The 23,057-nt window shown below is 35.8% G+C and overlaps 3 protein-coding genes and 1 long non-coding RNA gene across 4 annotated transcripts; 2 read left to right on the top strand and 2 right to left on the bottom strand.

Annotated features, from left to right (window-relative positions):
- Nucleotides 1–449: 449 nt before the first annotated feature.
- On the top strand, nucleotides 450–3,147 carry LOC124448242 (protein BUD31 homolog). The gene is made up of 5 exons (XM_046999238.1): nucleotides 450–619; nucleotides 758–815; nucleotides 914–978; nucleotides 2,055–2,221; nucleotides 2,745–3,147. The coding sequence occupies exons 1-5, from the start codon at nucleotides 526–528 to the stop codon at nucleotides 2,793–2,795; spliced, it is 435 nt and encodes a 144-aa protein (XP_046855194.1). The 5' UTR covers nucleotides 450–525; the 3' UTR covers nucleotides 2,796–3,147.
- Nucleotides 2,949–3,673, bottom strand: LOC124448243. Its single transcript, XR_006948984.1, has 2 exons — nucleotides 3,469–3,673; nucleotides 2,949–3,283 (listed from the first exon to the last, which is right to left on the bottom strand). It is a non-coding gene; the product is annotated as an uncharacterized LOC124448243 (long non-coding RNA).
- A 99-nt stretch (nucleotides 3,674–3,772) lies between these two features.
- LOC124448653 (brain-specific angiogenesis inhibitor 1-associated protein 2-like) lies at nucleotides 3,773–12,022 on the top strand. The gene is made up of 17 exons (XM_046999603.1): nucleotides 3,773–4,147; nucleotides 4,244–4,316; nucleotides 4,394–4,483; nucleotides 5,308–5,369; nucleotides 5,440–5,511; nucleotides 5,577–5,621; nucleotides 6,012–6,104; nucleotides 6,428–6,493; nucleotides 6,576–6,662; nucleotides 6,786–6,878; nucleotides 7,544–7,740; nucleotides 7,814–7,877; nucleotides 8,623–8,693; nucleotides 9,138–9,194; nucleotides 10,291–10,451; nucleotides 10,744–10,975; nucleotides 11,606–12,022. Exons 1-17 carry the CDS (start codon nucleotides 4,088–4,090, stop codon nucleotides 11,613–11,615), a joined length of 1,533 nt encoding a protein of 510 aa, XP_046855559.1. The 5' UTR covers nucleotides 3,773–4,087; the 3' UTR covers nucleotides 11,616–12,022.
- A 370-nt stretch (nucleotides 12,023–12,392) lies between these two features.
- LOC124448654 (cytochrome b-c1 complex subunit 2, mitochondrial-like) lies at nucleotides 12,393–20,639 on the bottom strand. The gene is made up of 20 exons (XM_046999604.1): nucleotides 20,468–20,639; nucleotides 20,096–20,194; nucleotides 19,869–20,018; nucleotides 19,365–19,429; nucleotides 17,656–17,712; nucleotides 17,118–17,178; nucleotides 16,903–16,966; nucleotides 16,789–16,822; nucleotides 16,646–16,709; nucleotides 16,516–16,573; nucleotides 16,336–16,434; nucleotides 16,116–16,179; nucleotides 15,964–16,003; nucleotides 15,779–15,834; nucleotides 15,257–15,299; nucleotides 15,090–15,170; nucleotides 13,837–13,913; nucleotides 13,605–13,677; nucleotides 13,136–13,216; nucleotides 12,393–12,557 (listed from the first exon to the last, which is right to left on the bottom strand). The coding sequence occupies exons 1-20, from the start codon at nucleotides 20,534–20,536 to the stop codon at nucleotides 12,471–12,473; spliced, it is 1,422 nt and encodes a 473-aa protein (XP_046855560.1). The 5' UTR covers nucleotides 20,537–20,639; the 3' UTR covers nucleotides 12,393–12,470.
- Between the last annotated feature and the right edge of the window lie 2,418 nt (nucleotides 20,640–23,057).

Here is a 23,057-nt window from a genome sequence, read left to right as displayed (position 1 = left end):
AAAATTCAGCGTCTTACAGAGACTATGTTCTTATGCTATTCTAACCATCCTTCTCACTTTTGACTTCCCAGCTCGCCCCTCTCGCACCACCACCATCAAACCAAACTGCTAAAGGTTACCCTCTAATACTTCACATGTGCATTTCAAATGTTCTTTCATGAAACTTATGCACATGTACACCGTTTTTATGAAATATTAGAAGTATTTGTCTTTACTCCTATCTTCCGGAAACTTTAACTTCCCACATTTTTTAGTAACTGGACATATTCCTCAACACCCCGCTCAAAATGTTGTCGCAAAATGTGAACGGTAAAATATGCCTCCACCCGACGCCTCCCCCCTCCCTCAATACAACACTACAAATACCACCATTTCGAATTAGTGTGAGCCCTCGTAATAATCAAGTCAGCGGACTCATATAAACAATGTTAATACTTCGTATAACTTGTAATAATCAAACAAACTAATCTTGAAAAGTTGTAGATGAAATGGTGTGGTAGGCAAATTCTCTAAAAATTTTGAACTATGCCTAAAGTTAAGCGAAGTCGGAAACCTCCACCCGAAGGCTGGGAGCTTATTGAACCAACCCTAGACGAGTTGGATCAAAAAATGCGCGAAGGTACTCCGAACTCGTTCGTTTTGTTAACGACTTTGATTGTTGTCCTTTGAAATTTCTTTATATCCGTTGAACGTTGAATCTATGTGAAATATATCAGGATGAAATAACATAACATATACCCTTTGTCATATTGTTTAGCTGAGCAAGACCCTCATGAAGGAAAGAGAAAAGTTGAGGCACTTTGGCCAATCTTTAGGTATGATTTATCGATTTTCACTTATTTGTGTTCTGCCTTGTGAAGTCCTTGGGACTAATTCAATAAATACTGTTGAAAAATAACATCCTTCTATACAGAATTCATCATCAAAGGTCAAGATACATTTATGATTTGTTCTACAAACGAAAAGCTATAAGTCGAGGTGAGAAAATTTTATATGAAAATTTTCATTTTTCCTCATTGGACTCATCCTGTTGTCAGTTCAATTATTCTTCGCCCATTGTACATAGAGTATATAAAAATCAAACAATATTTAGAGTACAAAGTTTTTCAAACATTGTCACATGGCTGCTTAACGAAGGATGGTTGCCTACTTTTTACACAGGTTCAACTGTAATGAACAAATTAGTCATATTAATCCCTAATACAAAACACTAAATCTAATCTTAATCCTATCTCTAACCAATAGCATAACTAACTGGCAAGCTTATTTATATTATGTAAATATTTCGATGTTCAATGACTCTAACATCAATCAATTTCTAATGAAATAAGGAATTCTTAATATAAATATCAAAGCCCAGCAAAGTGCTTTTAAAAGAGCCATTTCATACAAAAAACTTGCTGGGCTTTGATATTTATATTAAGAATTCGCTTCCCGCCCGGTATATCCCTGGTCACAATTTTGAAGAAATATGGAATGTTAATTGATATCTAAAATTTACATGGCAGACGAAACTTGCAGACTTGCTATGTCACTAGCTTGTACACTCACCTCAACATCTCACCTTACCCTGGAACCCATTTCTTAGCTTTTGTTATTCCTTTACTCTTTCACTCTAAGACTGTTCTCAGTGCAAAGAAGTTTGTTTTCACTTTGTTGTTTATTAGCAATTGTGTCAAATGCTCTCAGTTTGAATAGTTGCTACATAATATCTACTGGTCTCTGCTAATCTATGCATTCAAGTATATATTGAACAGACAGAAGCAGTGTGCGAATTAGTTCAGAAAAAACGATGTGCAATTTCTTAGACAAAAGTGTTTCTTTAGAGGCATAATCAAATCAATATTACATTAATTATTATAGAGCGATAATTGCTATACTAATATTTTTAAACTTGAACAAATTCATGATTTACGACAGTGTTTTTTGTTAAAACCGCTTATTTTTGCACATCGTTTGAAAAAGTAATGTGCAAATTGCACATTGCATGCTGATCAGACAGAAGTGTGCATGTTTACATATTTTTTACTCCATTCCATTTTTGTTCATCACAGAGCTGTATGAGTATTGCCTCAAAGAAAATATAGCAGACAAAAACTTGATTGCAAAATGGAAAAAACCAGGCTATGAAAGTCTTTGCTGTTTACGTTGCATCCAAACCAGGGACACAAACTTTTGCACCAACTGCATCTGTAGAGTACCAAAGTCTAAACTTGAAGAGGTATGTGGTTTTTTCTGTGTTTCAAGCATATTTAAATAATCAGAAAGTATATACACAGTTCATGGCAAACAGGTTTCCTCCCCAGCTGGTCTTGCCTAGCAGATGAGCCGATAAGCATGTCAAAGAGCCAATTAAGCATTTTAACGAAAAAACACCGTACATAATATACAATGAGGGTAAAATTCCTGCCTAAGGCATGTACTTTTTCTATAAATTATAACATTCAGCTTTGCATGTGAGAAAAATTTGAATTTAATGTTGTAATACAATCGATATTCATTGACAGAATGACATTGTTTATTCTGTGCCAGAGGCACTTGCAAAGTTCGGGGTCCCCCCCCCAACATTTTCCATTCTAAGTCATATAAAACAATGTGTAATATGTGTAAAGTCATTTTGGGGTGTTTTTCTCCAAAAAATAAAATCTTGATTGTGCCACTGTTTCATGCAAATAAGTTTTTTTTGTATTTTTGTGGCGTCCACAAGAGAAATTCTGAGCAAACTATTCATATTCTTTTTATAGGGTAAAGTTGTCGAGTGTGTCATCTGTGGTTGTAGGGGATGTTCAGGATAACTTGTGGTCATATAGAGTTCATATTCTTTTTACAGGGTAAAGTTGTCGAGTGTGTCATCTGTGGTTGTAGGGGATGTTCAGGATAACTTGTGGTCATATGGAGTTCAAATGATTTTATTTTTAGGCTATGTAAGTCGAGCTAAAACAATTGAGTAATTTAGGGTGATATATTATCTGGCGTTGACAATCGTGGTTTTTTATGGATTTATAAACATCCATTTAAGCATTCCAGTTACTTCACTTGATAACCTTAATAGGACTCTACTTATTAACATTGCCACCATATTTTGTTACATTGTACATCAAACTCTACTATCCTTCAACTGTAAATAAAAGTTCTACAGCATGTCAATGTTATGGCTGTGGGATTTTTCATACGATTTTCACATTCAATAGACTGAATATTTTCACATATCCTCAGTTTTTCAATTCAGCTTTGTTTTTTGGATTTTTCATTTTCTTCCAACATTCCCATTTCACTGACAAACCTAAAAAAATGATATTCGCAAAACTTGTAAGTCACCTCCAAGCCACGAAGCATGTTTAATTTAATGATATATTCTCGCATTTGGTTAATTGCAACATTTTTTCGTGAATGGATATTCCATTTGTCGTCTAATTCGTTCTAATTCAAAACATAGTTCCAGAAATTTACAAATTTATCGTTCCATACCAATTAATTGATAGAAGTAAAGATCCAGCGAGAACTGTGAATATGACAATGTGAATTGAAAAAGTCATAAAACTCAGAGCAACTCCGGTCATCAATAAGAACACAAAGATAACATTTACTGTAAAAAGAAGCTTTGACGAAACTCCTGGTTCATAAATTGACGAAGTTACCGCGTTCAACATGGTTAATCATAGCAACTTTTTGCGTACCGGCAGTGGGTACAATCTCGTACATTACAACCATCGTACCGGTAACATGAACTGGTATTGATGTAAGAGAGTACTGAAATGTTTTTGGACTAGAAAATTTGATTTTCGCTTACAATTAGCGGCGTCTTGAAAAGTCATACTTTTCGTTTCATTTTCATACGTTCAAAAGTTGAAAACTATTGACTACAAAAAGTCTCGCTCTTGTATACTACAGATTTCTTGTGTCGGATTCATTATCCGATAGGTTAAAATTTGGGGTACTATATGTCGTATATATTTAGTCAAAACAGCGCTTCCTACACAATTTGGATTATGAGTTGGGACATGCCAACTGCACATTGTTTTCCGGTAAGACAGTTTCGAAAGGTGGTCAAAGTAAAACAAGTGTCTGACTGTCATATTGTGGAATTATGGAGGAGAGTATGGAAAAGAGCGAAGTGATTCATAATATTACACAAGATGTATATCAGGTGTGAATTATATTTCATGTTTATATTCAAGCAACGATTCAATTCTATATTGAGTTCTGGATTCTCAATTAAGCATTATGTTGTTCGTCGTTTTAGAGAGTTGTTGATTTGGGGCCTCAACTTCGCGAGTTCACGTCCTTCGCTAAGCAGTATCACAAAGCTTTGCTAGGTTGGTTTCCTGATTTGCGTTTAGTGCTTCTTCTGTATCTTGTGTAGTTATTAGCTTGTTTTTCTCTCATTGTGAAGGTGCGTCTGTTGCGGCTAATATTTTCTACCAAGGATTTGCTAAAATCGCGCATTTGGCATCGGAAACGAAGGGATCCAACAAAATGTTGGGTACGTTGTAAAATTTCTTGTATTGTTCCCACATACTAAGCGTTTGTTGACATTGGCATTGACATTGGGATTGATAATCTTTCGATTTAAATGGTAATATTTTTTAAAGATTTTAGCACGGTTTAAAGAAAGTGTTTGTTTACTTCGCAATACTTTGACAAATGGTCGTCATTACCGGTTGAAGATGTCTGAAATGTGACAAAACTTATACCGAGCTTTGGATGTCCCGTTGCTAAGTACATTGAGTTTTGATTCAATGTATTTATAATTACAAGCGCGGCGAATAAATTGCGTTTTCGAATAATTTACCAGCTAAATGCCGTGCAGGGATTTGTTATGTTCAAAAGAACGTACATTTATGGCTTCTAAATTTTTGCAAATTGATGCTTTTTTTATGAACAATCGGTGACCTTGATGAAAACACTTTTATTCCCTATGCGACAAATTATATTTGCATTTTAGTGACAGATCTAATTGTTTTTATGTTAATAGTAATACGCTTAAATTTTTTTGTCATTATCGACTTGCGAGACAGGTTCGTTCCGATTAAAGCCATAAAGCTCTTAAATATGCAACATACATTTCGATCATTTTTCATTAATTGACCCAAGATGTTTAACGTTTTCCAAACTGAACATTAAAAGTATCATTTGTCATCTCTGTTATTTTTCAATCTGATAAAGTAAATTTTCCGGTTTCGTTACTTATCTATGACATTTCACTCTTTCCTGCTGTCACTTTTACCCCATTTGTTTTAATGCATTTTGTCACAACTTTTCAGCCAAAGTCAAGAACGTTGTTGATCTCTGACGTCATTATTTTAGGCAAAGCCATCTGTGATATTATCGCGGTGCACAAGCAAATCGAAAGCCAAACCAACAATGTTGTAAGTAAGGATATTTAAAAACACCCATTTGTCTCTTGTCTCTCCTTAAAATATTCTGTATTTCTTTTAGTTGAAAGCTTTCGCTCAAGACTTCATTGTGCCTTTGGAAAATTGGATCGAGAACAGCATCGTTCAAACTAAAGTACGAAATTTTTGCGTGACTATATTTTGTCATTATTGACCTGGCCTCATCTCCTTTTTTTTTAGGCCAGACAGAAAACTTATATTCAAGAAAGCAAAAATTCTTTAGAGGTACTTTGTCAAAGTTGCCGAAAATTGAAAACTTTATTGTTTTTTCTGACTCCATTTTTTTTTAATTGGGACTTGTGGCACAGTCACATTCGCTAAACTTCGCACTAAAATCTTCGAACTTCGTCGGCGAACTTCGACAATTCGTTTCCAAATGAAAAAAGTCTTAATGTATGACAAAGATTTGTAAACCGACGACTAATTGGCTATTTTATTTCTTTTTGTAAATAGTCAACCAGAGTAACTTTGTTACGAAACCTGTTACTAACTTACAACGCCACAGTTTGCAAATGAATTTGCGAACTTTGCAACGGCGTTCTGAATGTTAACTACACTGTAAAACAGCGCACAAAATGTACAGTTCAATGATAATCGATTTTGTATGTTTTTCAGCTGGTCGAGAAGTCCAAATCTGAGCTGACAAAAGTGCGGAAAAAAAGTCAGCGAAGCAAAACAAGCGAAAAATACGACGGGAAAGAAAAACAGGTGAAATTATTACCGCAATTAACGTGAAATTTCTATATGATCTCGGAAGCACGAGATTTATTAAGCATTTGAAATAAACGACAAAATTTTTTTTCATAAACATGTTTCGACTTGCATTAAGCCATCTTCAGTATGAGAATGAAGTAAAGTTGTTTATTTCTAAAGTTATTTATTTCTTAAAGTTATCTATCTCTCATACTGGAGATGACTTAATGTAAGTCGAAACATGAAATTAATATGAAATTCATCAAACACAGAACTGCCCCCAAATGCATCTAAATCATGTCTGTCGAAATTTCTCCACAGCGTATAAAATCTTCTAGATATTGGCAGCCTTCGAACAACACCAGGGAAAATTAGATCATTTGAGAGTATCTGGCTGTCACGAGGTATGAAAATGAGCCAGTAGTTTGTAAAAAATTGAAAAAACCAACTGTTTCAAAGGCTCTATTCTTTTGCGTAAATTTTTAGGCGATGAATGCACAGAGAAACGTCTTCTCTTTCATAATTGAGAAAATGTTGTGTGTATCAAAAATGGATTTGGCTCACCACGAAAAGGTTTGTGGTCTTTATTCACGACACTTTGCACGAGAAAAAGCAACTTTGTTTATTTCAACGCAAGTCCCATTTTTTGACAATTCTATTTTGATTTAGTTATGTATTTTGTCTCTCTATTTCAAGGCCTCCAGTCTTTTGATTGCCCGTTTGCCAGTCTGGGATCATTTGACAAAACAACCACTATCGCTCGATGTTAACGTTATTTCTCTAGTAAAGGTATTTGCACACACACACGCATGTGCATTTTGATTTCTATCGAGACACTGAACTGAAATATGACTAAAGTTTGAAGCCGGCAATTTAGCATTGAGTTTTTTGAAATTTATACGTTTAACAATCCTTGTGAGAATTTTCACAAACCGTTATGTAAAAATAGCGAGTTCGCTGTTGACTACAAAATTACATCACGCTCTTTTGTCGGGCGAAATAAGTTCTCACCTTTCCCCAATCTTGAGACCCAAGCATTGAGTTATACACAATATACATGACTTCAAAATCGTCTGTAGCATTGGGAAAGGAGTTAACATTCCAGTTTATACTGCAGATCATTTTCAAATGTTGACTCTACAGCTCTATAGCTCTTAGTGTTGGAGTTAACATTCCAGTTTACACTGCAGATCATTTTAAATGCTGACTCTACAGCTCTATAGCTTTGGTGTTGGAGTTAACATTCCAGTTTTTACTGCAGATCATTTTAAATGCTGACTCTACAGCTCTATAGCTTTAGTATTGGGAGATAACAGTCCAGTTTATATTACGGTTCAGACCAAAGTTTTGCTCCGGTTCTGATGCAAGACAGGCCGAGCGGAAAACGTCCTTGATTCAGCCAGCAAAACAAATTTACCTCTCATTCACAAATAAAACTTCATTGTTCATAATAGCAACTGACGGAGTGCAAAAAATTTGATAAAAGTTTGGACGAGTACCTTTCCTCATCTGGTTATTCAGTTGATATGCATAAAGCACCAAGTCCACCTCCGATTGATCCCGATCGAATCCGAAACAAGAGGTTTTCGCAGCAGTTGAGTGTTACTCCAATCACGAATGGGCATTTGAAGGACAAGGAAAGAGAGAACAGGTTTCAACTCTTTTACATATTGAGAGACAGTAAAACTTTTTCTAACGATCAGAACTCAACATTTTATCTACAGGGGAAAAGTGCGGGCCATTTATCGTCACCACGCGGCGGATTCAACCCAACTATCATTTGACAATGTAGGTTAAAACCATAAGCTACCTTGTATAGTTCTTGTTTTATATTGTTTATCTGAGAGGGAAATGATTTTGTCTCCATCTGAAGGTGTTTGCGAGTGATATTTTCTGTAGAGGGCTCTGGTTAGGGGGTAGAGTTAGTCGAATGGAAAGACAGAAGTGATCAAGTGACGTTGTGATAACACTTACAGCATAGAAGGTTAGCGGGGGTGAGTCAAGTGGAAATACTGAAGTGATCAAGTGACGTTGTGATAACACTTACAGCATAGAGAAGGTTAGGGGGGGGGGGTGATTCAAATGGGAAGACTGAAGTGATCAAGTGATGTTGTGATAACACTTACGAACCAAATGGACTGTCTCAGTTGCTTTGATTGTGAAAAGCTCTCAATGTTATTAGCCGATTTTTATTACCATCTGTCTCCACTAACTATATTTGAGCGTCTAATAATCTGAGCGCATATTTTTCCTGGTAGCTTTAGACATAGCGACGCTCAATCTTAATCTTCCCAAAACTTTGATAAAATATTATTCTCGTTTCTCTCACTACAAGTCTATGTTTCCCACGATCAACTGTCCATCATGATGACTTAACGGATTAAATATATTTAATCATTTAAATATATTTGTAAAAGCTTTAGCTGAGCATAATGAAAATCAAACAAGAATGTATCTCCTCGTGTAATTGCGTATGTCCAGCAGTATTCGTTCCCAGTCCGTTAAAATCTATGCATCTTTTAATTTATTGAAGGGAGATGTGATTAAAGCATTAACTACAGTTACATCAGGATGGCAATACGGCGAAAATACGAGGACGATGAAGTCAGTATTTACTTTGAAATTGCCGCCATTCCTTGTCTTCAATCACCTAGAACCCAGTCTACTAGATACCTGACTCCGCCGAAATTCTATAGTTACGAGTTAGGGAAGCCGCCATCTTGAACAAAGGCATGACAGACAATATGTACGAGTAAAATTTGCTTCTTGTATAGTTGCAGAGATGATACTCGCGTTTCTCTAGGTTTTGTTTTGAAAATGCTTGATACGTGGGAATGATTAGTTATGACTGAGAATTTCCCTTTTTGGCACTATTCAAAATGGCGTCCTTACCTCACCTTGACTCGGCACCATTGAAATAAAGTACAATTTAGTTCAATGCTCGGCACAGTTAGACATCTAGGGGATTGGGTTCTAAATCATTGATTGCTTCATTCACAATTCCCTCTTAACCTACTTTTCTTTATTTGGTTTTATTTTCTTCTGAAGGTCTGGATGGTTTCCCATCGCGTTTACAGAAAAATTCACCGGAAGTGTTGCCTTCAGGTTCGAATTAAATAACGGACGGAATAATTGTTGAAATTCATCCACCACATTTCTACGAATGCATTCGGGGGAGGGGGAATTACCAAAGAGGATAAGGAAGGCTCACACTTTCCCGGTTGACTTTCAATTCTTAGTGTAGTTAGTAAAATTTGTAGAAAATGTAAGTTCAAAAAAAATCATTAATAATTTCAAACTATCGTCGATCGAATGACGATTTTTAACTGCCGTTGATTGACGATTCGTACGTAACTACCGTTGATTGATGATTCGTACGTAACTACCGTTGATTGACGATTCGTACGTAACTACCGTTGATTGACGATTCGTACGTAACTGTCGTTGATTGATGATTCGTACGTAACTACCGTTGATTGACGATTCGTACGTAACTACCGTTGATTGACGATTCGTACGTAACTACCGTTGATTGACGATTCGTACGTAACTACCGTTGATTGACGATTCGTACGTAACTACCGTTGATTGACGATTCGTACGTAACTGCCGTTGATTGACGATTCGTACGTAACTACCGTTGATTGACGATTCGTACGTAACTACCGTTGATTGACGATTCGTACGTAACTACCGTTGATTGACGATTCGTACGTAACTACCGTTGATTGACGATTCGTACGTAACTACCGTTGATTGACGATTCGTACGTAACTACCGTTGATTGACGATTCGTACGTAACTACCGTTGATTGACGATTCGTACGTAACTACCGTTGATTGACGATTCGTACGTAACTGCCGTTGATTGACGATTCGTACGTAACTGCCGTTGATTGACGATTCGTACGTAACTGCCGTTGATTGACGATTCGTACGTAACTGCCGTTGATTGACGATTCGTACGTAACTGCCGTTGATTGACGATTCGTACGTAACTACCGTTGATTGACGATTCGTACGTAACTGCCGTTGATCATTAATTTTATTGTTGGTCAAAATCCTTTATCGCAATTAGATTTGGTCTCTGCATCTAAAAATCGGGCAAACGTTGTTTACTATCACTATAAGAAATTGGTCGCTTTTTGCCACATCCTTTTAATTACCCATAATGCAACACTGATATTCATTTCTTTTGTAGTGTCAGTCCCACGCATTCATTACCTGCCCTAGTTCCAGTTCATTCGCGTCCTTCAGTGTTGCCCGAATCCCATGACTACCCTTCCAATTCCGATAGCCCGGATGGACTGGTAATTCCCGAGAGAGATTATGGAATACCACAAGCGGAACTCAACGGAAGAGGTAACAATAATCGTATTTCATTGTAAGATTTAAAAAAAATTTTTATGACATGTTTTGTTCGTTTTGCAGTTATCATTTATATTTGCACTACATTACTATAGCATCATATACGTACCTTAATTTAGGCAGAATAATTTGGAATGAAACCAATGGTTACTGTTACTGTCCCCTCCTCCCTGCCCTCCTAGTGTTTGTCGCTAATTCAATTGACGTATTCCAGTTGTGTACACCATAACAAGCGGTTATTTTTACAATTTGTCTTTTTAAGCCAAGCATCTCATCTCCATTTCAGTTAACAACAATTATGTTGTATTAAAACGCAACGATTCTCAATCATCTGGCATTCAGTCGTTAAACAACTCTGCATCATCATTGGAGAGTTCGACACATGAGAAAGACGCCATATTTATGCCGCCGCCACCACCTCCTCCCCCACCCCCACCAATACTAGAAGAAGATACACCCAATGGATTTCCACCACCTCCCCCTCCGCCAATGCCTCCTGTATCTGGATCTTTTGATCAGTGAGTAGTTATGTCATAAATTGAGGCTTACCACGATCGCGTTTATTGATCCAATCTAGAATTGAATCCTTTTAGGGACTAAATCAATATTTTGACAATGGCTAAAGTAATACTTGACCGATTTTCGGTAAAAATTGCGAGCTGTTGCTATGGTTGTATGATATTTTGTTGTTTGCTGAGACTCGTGCCTAGCTAGAGCACAAATTTCATGAATACTATGTACATTTCAGTAAATCATTTGGCATTTTTTCTTCAGGCTACACCTGTGCTCATGTATTGTCAAAAATTTTGCTTGAATAAGACTCAGAGACCGAACGCGGAAGATTGATAATTTATTTTTTTTAGGGGGGTTCATATTCTTATTTTCTTATGATATAATCCTTAATCATCATTGATTCCAATAAAAAACTCGAAAGTAGAACATGCAGGTATGATTTTTAGCCCCCCCTTCCTTCAATTGTCGATATTCCACGGTCCTTCAGACTTAAGCTCAGCTACCGAGGTGCAAGTGGTGACGTAGGAAATGTCCCATGATCCTTTTCGAACTACAAACGTAAAAGTTTCGCGCGAATCTTTTCATTTCTTCATGGGCTTTATTCCTTTCCTTACAATTACAACATTTACATTCAGAGCTCTGTAATGAGATAGCGAGAAGATGGAAAGATGCGGGGAGTTTGGCTTATGTACGGACTAAAAAGAAGAAACGAGAATTGCTATTCCTTCAAATATACAAAATCGACGATAAAATATGGCTAATATATAAAAATGAAAAGATAACGCTTATACGTAACATATCTATTAGGTTTCGCCGTTCTTTATCGATCACGGTGGAGTTTAAATTCATCATTTCATCACTTAAATTTACGGGATTTTATGAAGATGCAGACAATACAGAGATATATATAAAGTAATTTATGTGTTTGTTTAAAATGTATTAATTTTATAACGTAGAGAGGTATTGGTATTTTGCGTTTTAAATAATTATTAATGGAGAACTGTTAAATCAATTGCGACCGTTGAGAATATGCTATTAAATGTAATTTTGTATATGGTTTGGTCTGTTGTTCTTCCTTAATTTTACCCAAATATTAAGAAAATTTACAAAATATTAGTTAGAGTATTTATGATGTAAATGGTTTGAACCCGGGAGTATCGTTACATGTTTGTAAATGTAGATCGTCCAGGTTGGTATAGTCCTGAGAAGGACTGTTTTTGTTGTTGTTGACTGATTGTTTTGTTGCTGTTGTTGATTTGTTGTTTTTGTTGTTGTTGTCGAAACGTCAGTCAACAACAACAAAAACAGGCCTTCTCAGGAGTATACCAACCTGGACGATCTACATTTACAAACAAGTATTTTTGATGTTTCTCCCTCCAATTTCAGCTATATCTCGAGATAATACAATGCACACTAAACGCGTTTCTTTGATACAACTTTATTAAACAAAAGATTGGCACAAAAGCAATATTCTCGGTAATTTGCAACGTGTGATAAGAGTTACATAAGATCCTCTAATCGAGGAAGATTTTCACTTTCGCCCATAACAACCAAAGAGGGTTTCTTTTGAAAGATTAGCTTGGCTGCCTGTTAAACAAAAAATTTAACGGTCAAACAAGGAAGAGCAGCATAAAAAAACATCAGTTCCTCCGTTGCATTTTAAAGTTCACATGCTGATCACGCGCTGTGAACATGAAAACAAATGTCGAGTTTGCAATATAATCGACATGAAAATTTTGCAATGAGTACTTGAACTTTCAAACGACTTCAAGAAATGTTATGTTAGTGATATATAACCCAAATTCCTCCCTATATGGCCAGGTTCATAACGTTCCCTCATCACTCTTGCAACGTAAAGACGTATAACCAGGACAAGCAGACAATTTCACGTAATACAAAATAAAACAAATTCCGAAGAGGGACATCTCGTTTTCTTGATATTCAAGATAGTACAAGAGTTTGAAACAAAAGATGGTGTAATATTTCGTCTTTATTCCAAAGACATCATCAGACTTATAGTTTACAATGCAAGCTGCGAAACGTTTATATATTTACAAGCGGAAAATATATTTTGTATTACGTAAAGACGTTGTTAAACCAAATTGTTCAGCGGTTAAACTGACCTTTCACTGGGCTTCAGTAATAATTTAAAAAATGACACTTACGCTTACAACATCATCCAAGGATACTTTGTCTATCTGCTGAGCACAGGAATCGGGCGATGTATATTGACCCCTATGCAGTATCTATAATACACATGAACTTGTAAGGATAGTTACCATACTGTGTAACGATAGTTACCACTAACTGTGTCACGACACCATACCCACCTGTGTGCCTATGGTAATTGTACCGACCTGAATACCTATGATAATTGTACCAACCCATGTGCTTATGGTAATTGTACCGACCCGTGTGCTTATGGTAATTGTACCGACCCATGTCCTTATGGTAATTGTACCGACCCGAATGGTAATTGTACCGACCCGTATGATAATTGTACCAACCCTTGTGCTTATGGTAATTGTACCGACCCGAATAGTAATTGTACCGACCCGTATGCTTATGGTAATTGTACCGACCCGTATGGTAATTGTACCGACCCATGTGCTTATGGCAATTGTATGTACCAACCTGTGTGCCTATATCTTCCAGCTTATCGACAGAGCTCTCGCCTGACATGTGAATGCTTGACTTCAGTTGGTTTCTATTATGAATAATTCATTAACACATGAATAAACAGCAATCGAATGCAGTAGAAAACAAGTAGCGATAACATCTGCTTCTGCGGGCTTTCCATAATTTGCAAAAGTAAAGTAAAAATCAAATTAGGAACAAAAGATGTAATAATATTTCCCCCTCTTACTTTGCTCGTTGCACTTCTTCTTTTGTGACATCACCTTTCGAAACTTTGGAGTACTCGTCTACAATTGTACGCGTGACCTGTAGATTTTCAAATTCGGAAAACGCGAACGTCATGACAGAAATTGACTTGAAACAACATCATGGCAGCAATAACGTGACGATAAAACTTCATTAGAAACATTAAAACAACATCAATAAGAAGATGGAAATTGATTGAAACATTAGAATAACATTAATAACAAGATGGAAATTGATTGAAACATTAGAACAACATCAATAAGAAGATGGAAATTGATTGAAACATTAGAACGACATCAACAAGAAGATGGCAATAGATTGAAACATTAGAACATCATCAACAAGAAGATGGCAATAGATTGAAACATTAGAACAACATCAAGAAGATGGCAATAGATTGAAACATTAGAACAACATCAACAAGAAGATGGCAATAGATTGAAACATTAGAACAACATCAACAAGAAGATGGCAATAGATTGAAACATTAGAACAACATCAACAAGAAGATGGCAATAGATTGAAACATTAGAACAACATCAACAAGAAGATGGCAATAGATTGAAACATTAGAACAACATCAACAAGAAGATGGCAATAGATTGAAACATTAGAACAACATCAACAAGAAGATGGCAATAGATTGAAACATTAGAACAACATCAACAAGAAGATGGCAATAAATTGAAACATTAGAACAACATCAACAAGAAGATGGCAATAGATTGAAACATTAGAACAACATCAACAAAAGATGGCAATAGATTGAAACATTAGAACAACATCAACAAGAAGATGGCAATAAATTGAAACATTAGAACAACATCAACAAGAAGATGGCAATAGATTGAAACATTAGAACAACATCAACAAAAAGATGGCAATAGATTGAAACATTAGAACAACATCAACAAGAAGATGGCAATAGATTGAAACATTAGAACGACATCAGCGTTACGACAGGACTTCATTAGAAACATTAGAGCAACATCAACCAGGATATACAACTCAATTTTTGCCAACGCTACGTAAAATTTAGAACCATATAAAAACATTAGAATAACTAACGAGATGTTTATATTAAATATACAACGTTAACACAATGTTGGAACTTCGTTTGAACGATAAAAAGTTAAAAGCGCTATGTATTAAAAACACGTTGGAAATTGATCCAAAATATTTTTTACTTTTTGAAAACATTGAGATATATTATTTCAGCAGGTTTAGCAACTTTACCTTTGCAGCATCTTTAGGACTTGCTGCTGCATGAAAACCAAACAGCCCAGAATCTGTATAGTTGATGTTTAAGGCAGATCCCTTAAATATTAAACCGATTAATAACTTGGCACTGTACTTCAAAACAATAAGAATTATATTTCAAAGGAAAAGTCTGCATCGTTTACCATAAATGGACCATCAGTAACTTTTTGTACGGCCTTGTTTATTCTGCAACGAGACATTTGAAAAGCTCACGAGTCAATTAATGTACTCTCTCGTATGAGATACTCAGGATGTAATGATGGATTACAAGGTATACTGTGGGAAATCTCGTATGAGATACTCAAGATGTAATGATGGATTACAAGGTATACTGAGGGAAATCTCGTATGAGATACTCAGGATGTAATGATGGATTACAAGGTATACTGTGGGAAATCTCGTATGAGATACTCAGTATGTAATGATGGATTACAAGGTATACTGTGGGAAACCTCGTATGAGATACTCAGGATGTAATGATGGATTACAGGGTATACTGAGGGAAAGGGTTTTGAAAGGAAACAGTGGACGTATGTGGGTCCAGTTAAAAAGGGTTCTACTTGGGTTTTTACAATAAGTACAGCTGTCTTTTTGTCATGTGTTTATACCCGCTATAAGTTGCTATCCTCAGCACATCTATATCTATCTTTGATAGTTTACAATACCTGGAAGAGACAGTGTTGCTTCCCCACTTAATGAAGGGAGTAATGCCAAGAACCCGCTAAAACAGATAAAATGTTTTACGTATAGTTGACTATCGTTGTATAAATTACAAACGCTTTCTCTAAGACCTACGATATTTTGAAATACATCAAGATATTATGCACATACATATCTTTATAATACTTACTTGTAAAACGCCAAATGAAAGATATTTTTTGTCAACAAAACTAGACAAATGATGTTGAAGTGTTAAGCAAAGCGCGTCGTATCTTTACTCTTCAATATGAATGAGCAAAGAAGATTGAAATCTCAAAATAAACACACTTCAACACTAACTACCTGCTTCCTTCAGACGCTAAAGCAACATAAATCAGGCCTTTTGGTTCTTCACTGATTAACTCGCCTAAAATGGATTATTGGCATAAAAACAAGGTCATTCGCAAGAGAAATGGACAGTCGATTTTTAAAATAGAAAAAATACGACATTGGACGTGAACGCTGTAATTATAACACCTTAAATGCGACATTGGACGTGAACGCTGTAATTATAACACCTTACCTCCACAGTACAACGCTTTCTGCGGAGGAGCATCGCTTCCAGCCGGTATGAGAGAGAAATATGTCTCACATAGATCAACTAAACTTTTATGTGGTACGCCTGATCGTAAGAAAAACACATAAAGAAGAAATAAAGTCAATTGTCAGGTATAAACACTCGTTTTTTAACATCTTCTCCTACCTACTCCAACTAAAGCCATTTTCTTGCCCACAAACATTTCTTTGACAAAATTCAAAAGCTGAAAAAACAAATTTTCAGTGTTTTACCTACTTGTAAACTTGTAAACACACTTATATAAAAATCTACGAACCATATCCGTGCGGAACGAATGTATCTTATGTGGCTTGCAATATATGGAATTCCTCAGACCATTTCTAAGTGAGAAATACGATTCACATCAATAAAAATATTTTCATTAAAGTGACCGCAGGATAAAGATACGGTCCTACTTACTTATACGCAATTCTGTGGAGTTCTTCAATCAAACCTGTCATTGCAAAATATTTACACAATATTTTAGAAACAACTAAACATGGTAAAAAGGATTATCAACTTTATCTTCCTAACCAATTTGTGGGTTTGTTTCGGCGATTGCAAGGTCCAAAGCAACATTCTCGGCAATGTCATCTAACTAAAATGAGAAAATAACACTTTTTGATCGATGAAGAGAACAAAAAACATCAATTGAACGTACAATGAAAGCAACACACAAATTCTGTTGAACGAGCTAGAGTTACCACAATAAAAAAATGTACAGGTTAAATATCTATGTTCATTCTTACCTCCCACTGTCTGAATTCTGGAACTCTGGCAACATTAGCTAGGTACGGTATGAGTAGATTCCTATTTTATGAGAAAATTGAAGAAATAATAACAAAAGTTTGATTAATTCCAGTCCATGAAACACAAACGATAAACCATTTAAGGAGGTTGCATTCAATTACATAAACATGAATTAAATATGACTTGGTTTTAAATAAAACAATGTCAGCAAGGGAAGAATTAAATATGACTTGGTTTTAAATAAAACAATGTCAGCAAGGGAAGAAATAAATATGACTTGGTTTTAAATAAAACAATGTCAGCAAGGGAAGAAATAAATATGACTCGGTTTTAAATAAAACAATGTCAGCAAGGGAAGAATTAAATATGACTTGGTTTTAAATAAAACAATGTCAGCAAGGGAAGAATTAAATATGACTTGGTTTTAAATAAAACAATGTCAGCAAGGAAGAAATAAATTAAACTAGAAAAACTAGTAACTAGCAAAAATGAAAAAGCATAAAGAGTGGGATTTTATTTTATGCATTCTTAACTTACACATTGTCTTTCAAACATTGACCAGAATAAACAACATTCTCTCGTGATGATGAAGCCCTAAAGAATTATCAATTAATAGTAAGGCAGAAATAACACATTTTGGGTCAATAGCACATTTTGGGTAGAAAACAACATAATGTTAGGGTAGAAAATAACACATGCAATGTAAAAACAGCACAGGTGGTAAAAAGAGCAAAATATATATGGTAGAAAACTACACATGTTGGGTAGAAAACTACACATGTTGGGTAGAAAACTACACATGTTGGGAAGAAAACTACACATGTTGGGTAGAAAACTACACGTTGGGAAGAAAACTACACATGTAGGGTAGAAAACTACACATGTTGGGTACAAAACAACACATGTTGGGTAGAAAACTACATGCAGGGTGAAAACTACACATGTTGGGTAGAAAACTACACATGTAGGGTGAAAACTACATGTAGGGTAGAAACTACACATGTTGGGTGAAAACTACACATGTTGGGTAGAAAACTACACATGTTGGGTGAAAACTACACATGTTGGGTAGAAAACACACATGTTGGGTAGAAAACTACATGTTGGGAAGAAAACTACACATGTTGGGTAGAAAACTACACATGTAGGGTGAAAACTACACATGTTGGGTAGAAAACTACACATGTTGGGTAGAAAACTACACATGTTGGGTGAAAACTACACATGTTGGGTACAAAACAACACATGTTGGGTAGAAAACTACACATGTTGGGTACAAAACTACACATATTGGGTGAAAACTACACATGTTGATTTACAAAACAACACATGTTGGGTGAAAACTACACATGTTGGGTACAAAACAACACATGTTGGGTACAAAACAACACATGTTGGGTACAAAACAACACATGTTGGGTAGAAAACTACACATGTTGGGTAGAAAACTACACATGTTGGGTGAAACTACACATGTTGGGTGAAAACTACACATGTTGGGTACAAAACAACACATGTTGGGTGAAAACTACACATGTTGGGTAGAAAACTACACATGTTGGGTGAAAACTACACATGTTGGGTAGAAAACTACACATGTTGGGTAGAAACTATACATGTTGGGTGAAAACTACACATGTTGGGTAGAAAACTACACATGTTGGGAAGAAATCTACACATGTTGGGTAGAAAACTACACATGTTGGGTAGAAAACTACACATGTTGGGTAGAAAACTACACATGTTGGGTACAAAACAACACATGTTGGGTAGAAAACTACACATGTTGGGTAGAAAACTACACATGTGTGTATCACCTTGTTATATTTCTTTATCTCAAAACTTATAGATCATTTGAGAAATAAAAGATGTTTACTGTGTTTGCACAGCCTTATGCAAACTGAGGGAACCTTTGGGAGAACTCGAGAGCAGATCAATGCAAGCCCGAGACCGAAGGTCGAGAGTTGCACATGCTCGAGAGTTCTCACAAACGTCTCTGAGGTTTGCATAAGCCAGTGCAAACATGAAAAACACATTTTATTTCTTTTATATAATAAAAATCATGCCAAACAAATAAAACGTTTTAATATTTTTCTAATGCATATTCATGATTGATTTGCAAATTCTCTTTGATTCATTGAATTATTTGGTTGGTTTTGTTGAGAGTGTTTTGCACAGGCTAATGCAAACACAGCTCTAGAACAATCAGCACACGCCTTTCATCGCGTTTATTTTATAGAACTTACTCCAGACTTATTCCATTTTCCTCCATGGTTCGAGAAATATGAAAACCAGTGTGATCAGACGTGGTCTGTAAAGTAAATCAATAGAAAGAATGATAGGATCAAGTTAAAATGAGATAAAGGATAAAGAATTTGGATTCAAGAATTAAAACGATAATTAGTCAAGGTGGTGAACCATGGATTAAGAAGGCATGGAAAATGGTGAAGGATTATCAAGGAAGGGAGATTACATGTTTGTAAATGTAGATCATCCAGGTTGGTATAGTCTTAAGGACTGTTTTTGTTGTTGTTGACTGATGTTTCAACAACCTTAGCGGTAGTCATCTTCAGAGTCAAATGAGGAGTAAACGTCAGGTTAACAGTCCTCCTCAGGACTCAAACAACCTGGACGATCTACATTTACAAACATGTAACGATACTCCCAGGTTCAAACCATTTACTTTGAAGAGAGATGAAGTAATTTGTTACGGAAGGTAAGATCTCCTGTGAAACATGAATACCACGTACTAAGAAAGCTCCAACTCTGAGAATATGGGATATACCAATGTTCAACAATGTCTCATAGCGACTTCCAGTTTTGAAAAACATCCCAACTCTTGCATTAGGATTAGAAGAATCGACTGATGCCACCTTCATACCATTGCTTAGTGTTGTCACCTGCATGTATTTGAAATAGTTATGCAAACAAAATCATTAAAAATGTGGACGAACAAATACAAGACATCCTTTTGTACCTGTACTTCACTGGAATGAGAAGCAGACTTTGATTCATCAAATTCAACATCTTCCAAAGGTTCGCTTAACGGTGTCACACATACTGGCAGATTTCGTGACTGTAAAAAAAAAATGATTACACTTTAGTGGGATTGTGGGTGGTATGCCAATTTATGTGTTTCAGGGGGGGGGGAAGATACGTGATCCAGACTTAGTGTTTATGGATGTTTACTTTGGGCTAACGCAGAGATATTCTAGTTTAAGAAAACCTTCAACTTGACCTGGCACAAAGATGTTTGATCAAAAATAGAGCTTAATATAATTCTGATTTCAGAAGCAAAATAAAAAATTAAGAAAAACCTTTCGCCGGTATTAACTTTTTCTTTTCTAACCTGAATTCTTGATAATTCAAAATGTGGATTCCTCAAAACGGGCTTAAGAGCCCTTGAAAACTTGTGCATCTTGAATAAAATTCACTGTGAGTCGTAAAACATTCAAAATCAATTCAAAACATTGATCAATTTGTTATCAGTTCACAGTTGTTTCAGAAGTGACAAAAAGGCGAAGTATTTGACGTTGTTGGCGAATACAATACGTATAAAAAGTCGACATCTGATCGTATTTGGTTTAGACTCTCTGGAGTGCGCTAGTGAGCGCAATTTGCATAAATTGCTGGTAGCTAGACAGTGTGGTGGGTCAACGGGTAACTTGTCCCGACAGCGCCAGCGTGCCAGCGCAAGCTGCGAATTGCAAACTTATTTCAGCATTTTCTCTCATTTTTTTTAAAATATTTTCGCATTTAGTGAGCTTGTCGAATTACTTTCATGTCATTTTCGAAAAGCTCTCTAATCTGACCTTATCGAATTACTCAATGTCAACGTTGATGATGAAATACACCCTATAAACTTTACTGTTTGTATTTTACCCTCAGTTTATGGTACTTAGATATGTCTTGGAATTACATAGTCTTACTGAATGATGAACGTTAGTTAATACCATTCTATTTATCATGAACTTCTGAACTTCACCGCATGCCAGTACATAGTACTACAAGCCAGTACATGTCAATAAATTCCAGAATGTTTCTAGAACTTACACCAAACCGATGTTACGGAAGGTGCTAAGTTGTTAAAATTATGTCGTAATATTTTTCATGCTCTCATCTGAACTCTATGCTTATCTATCCCCATGTCAAAAATGATAATCGATAATCTGAACAGTTTATAAACAATTTGGTAGAGAACGGGATTAGTTCAAACAAAAATGACAATACTGACCTCGAGCCTGATACAATATCAAGGTCATGAAAGGTCAAAGTCCTGTTTGTGACGTCATGTTCAGGAAAAACAAGAAATGAGTGTAATTCACTCTTTTACTAGTAAACGAGCTTCAACGACACGTTGGCCTGTTGTGTAGCTTCTTTTAACTGCCTTTCCCTGTAAAACATGTCCTCAGAAGAAGCTCACGTTGAAGGCAGTGGCGGTGAAGAAGATGAAGGGGAAATTATCGATTGGCAATTGCCATTATGCTTCACGAAGAAGCGTCATCGTGAGCGCATCGAGAAATCGCAACATTACCCACAAACATGGCGAATGAAAGAGAGAGTAAGATTATAGTGTTCATACATGCGGAAAGGCTGCCTTTCGTTTTTGTTTTTATGTGTTCGATGTGAAAAATTGCTACGCTTGGCTTTGACTAGGCTGTAAGAAAGAAATGCAATCCTTTTGATACTATTCCATGACGGAATACGTTTTACTTTGTTTATTTATGTACCTTTATTGAAAGCACATGTCAATTCATAATTATCTCTTACTCAGTCACGCTTCTTTTTGCCCGGTCGGCCTTATTTACTGTCGTTATCTTTTGAATGGACTCAATAAAATTGCTTGGTCTGGGTGTGTCCAAAACTGTCAATTTCTGGCGCTGCTTGCCCCATAATTTCATAGGAAATAAAAAATAAATGTCTTTTGAATGATAATTTTACATAATGAAATAATGATTTAAATATTCTACCTGCTCATGCTTGCTTTGAAGTTTGTAATATAATTTTTGTACATTTTAGTTTTTTATCTTTTCGCAATCTCAAGCAGAGATGAAAAAAAGTCTTAACTCTGGCTCTCAGACATAAATTTATTTCCAACGAGTTGTATTATAATCAGGAATGCTAACCTCACTGCAATCTTTGGTTTTCTGATGTTTAAACAGTTGCACAACATTATTTTAGAAAATCAGCAATGATATATATAAAATACAGTAGAGAAAATTGCCATGAAACGTTTTACCACACAAGCTTTGGTAATTGACAGGAAAACTCAAATATAAGAAAACATTAAAAAGTACCAAAAAATTCAGATATATACTTAGCAGGCTACAAAGTTCAAAATGGCTGATACTGTAGCACAACTATTGGACAATGTTGCCTATTGCAATTTTGTAAAATCCCACGTAAGCTCCCAAAATATCCTGAGATTCCTTGAAAAATACTGATTTCCCCCCACTTTTGTTCTCAGACTCCCTAAGAAAGAGACGAGTCACTGCCCTCTTTACATCAAAATTTTGGTCATATCAATCAATTTTCACATAAGCTGTACATCAATTCGTAATTTAGCAACTCAAGAACCCAAAAAATGCCAGCAATTACTTAAGGTCAAAGTCCCATAAGAATCCCAACTGCTTCATGGATCCTGAAATCACACAATAAAATCCTGAAGTTTGCAACACTAATATTGGGAATTAACATTCCAGTTTGTACAACAGTTCACAGGTTTACTGTATCGTTTTGTTTTTAGATGAAAACAGTGAGTGTTGCCTTGGCATTGTGTTTGAACATTGTCGACCCTGGCGTTGTAGAAACCTCACTGCCGTGCTTTCATGGAGTGTTGGATGGGTATGAAGAAATAAGCTTATGTAAATGTTTGTTTTTTCATTTTAGAACTTAATTATCCCGTCAATGTTTTTAAAACCACTAGATCCAACAGATAT

The sequence above is a fragment of the Xenia sp. Carnegie-2017 genome, unplaced genomic scaffold, assembly GCF_021976095.1.
Source record: "Xenia sp. Carnegie-2017 unplaced genomic scaffold, XeniaSp_v1 HiC_scaffold_23, whole genome shotgun sequence".
NCBI classification, from domain to species: domain Eukaryota; kingdom Metazoa; phylum Cnidaria; class Anthozoa; order Malacalcyonacea; family Xeniidae; genus Xenia; species Xenia sp. Carnegie-2017.
This window is presented reverse-complemented; position numbering and strand designations above follow the sequence as displayed.

Coding starts and splice junctions, on each gene's coding strand:
- LOC124448242 (XM_046999238.1), top strand. CDS start 526: ATGCCTAAAGTTAAGCGAAGTCGGAAACCTCCACCCGAAGGCTGGGAG. Junction 620..757: donor GGATCAAAAAATGCGCGAAG/GTACTCCGAACT, acceptor CATATTGTTTAG/CTGAGCAAGACCCTCATGAA. Junction 816..913: donor GCACTTTGGCCAATCTTTAG/GTATGATTTATC, acceptor CCTTCTATACAG/AATTCATCATCAAAGGTCAA.
- LOC124448653 (XM_046999603.1), top strand. CDS start 4,088: ATGGAGGAGAGTATGGAAAAGAGCGAAGTGATTCATAATATTACACAA. Junction 5,622..6,011: donor AAAGCAAAAATTCTTTAGAG/GTACTTTGTCAA, acceptor TATGTTTTTCAG/CTGGTCGAGAAGTCCAAATC. Junction 7,878..8,622: donor CCCAACTATCATTTGACAAT/GTAGGTTAAAAC, acceptor AATTTATTGAAG/GGAGATGTGATTAAAGCATT.
- LOC124448654 (XM_046999604.1), bottom strand. CDS start 20,536: ATGCACAAGTTTTCAAGGGCTCTTAAGCCCGTTTTGAGGAATCCACAT. Junction 15,835..15,963: donor TTTCATTTGGCGTTTTACAA/GTAAGTATTATA, acceptor TATCTGTTTTAG/CGGGTTCTTGGCATTACTCC. Junction 13,914..15,089: donor GTCCTAAAGATGCTGCAAAG/GTAAAGTTGCTA, acceptor GAAAATCTACAG/GTCACGCGTACAATTGTAGA.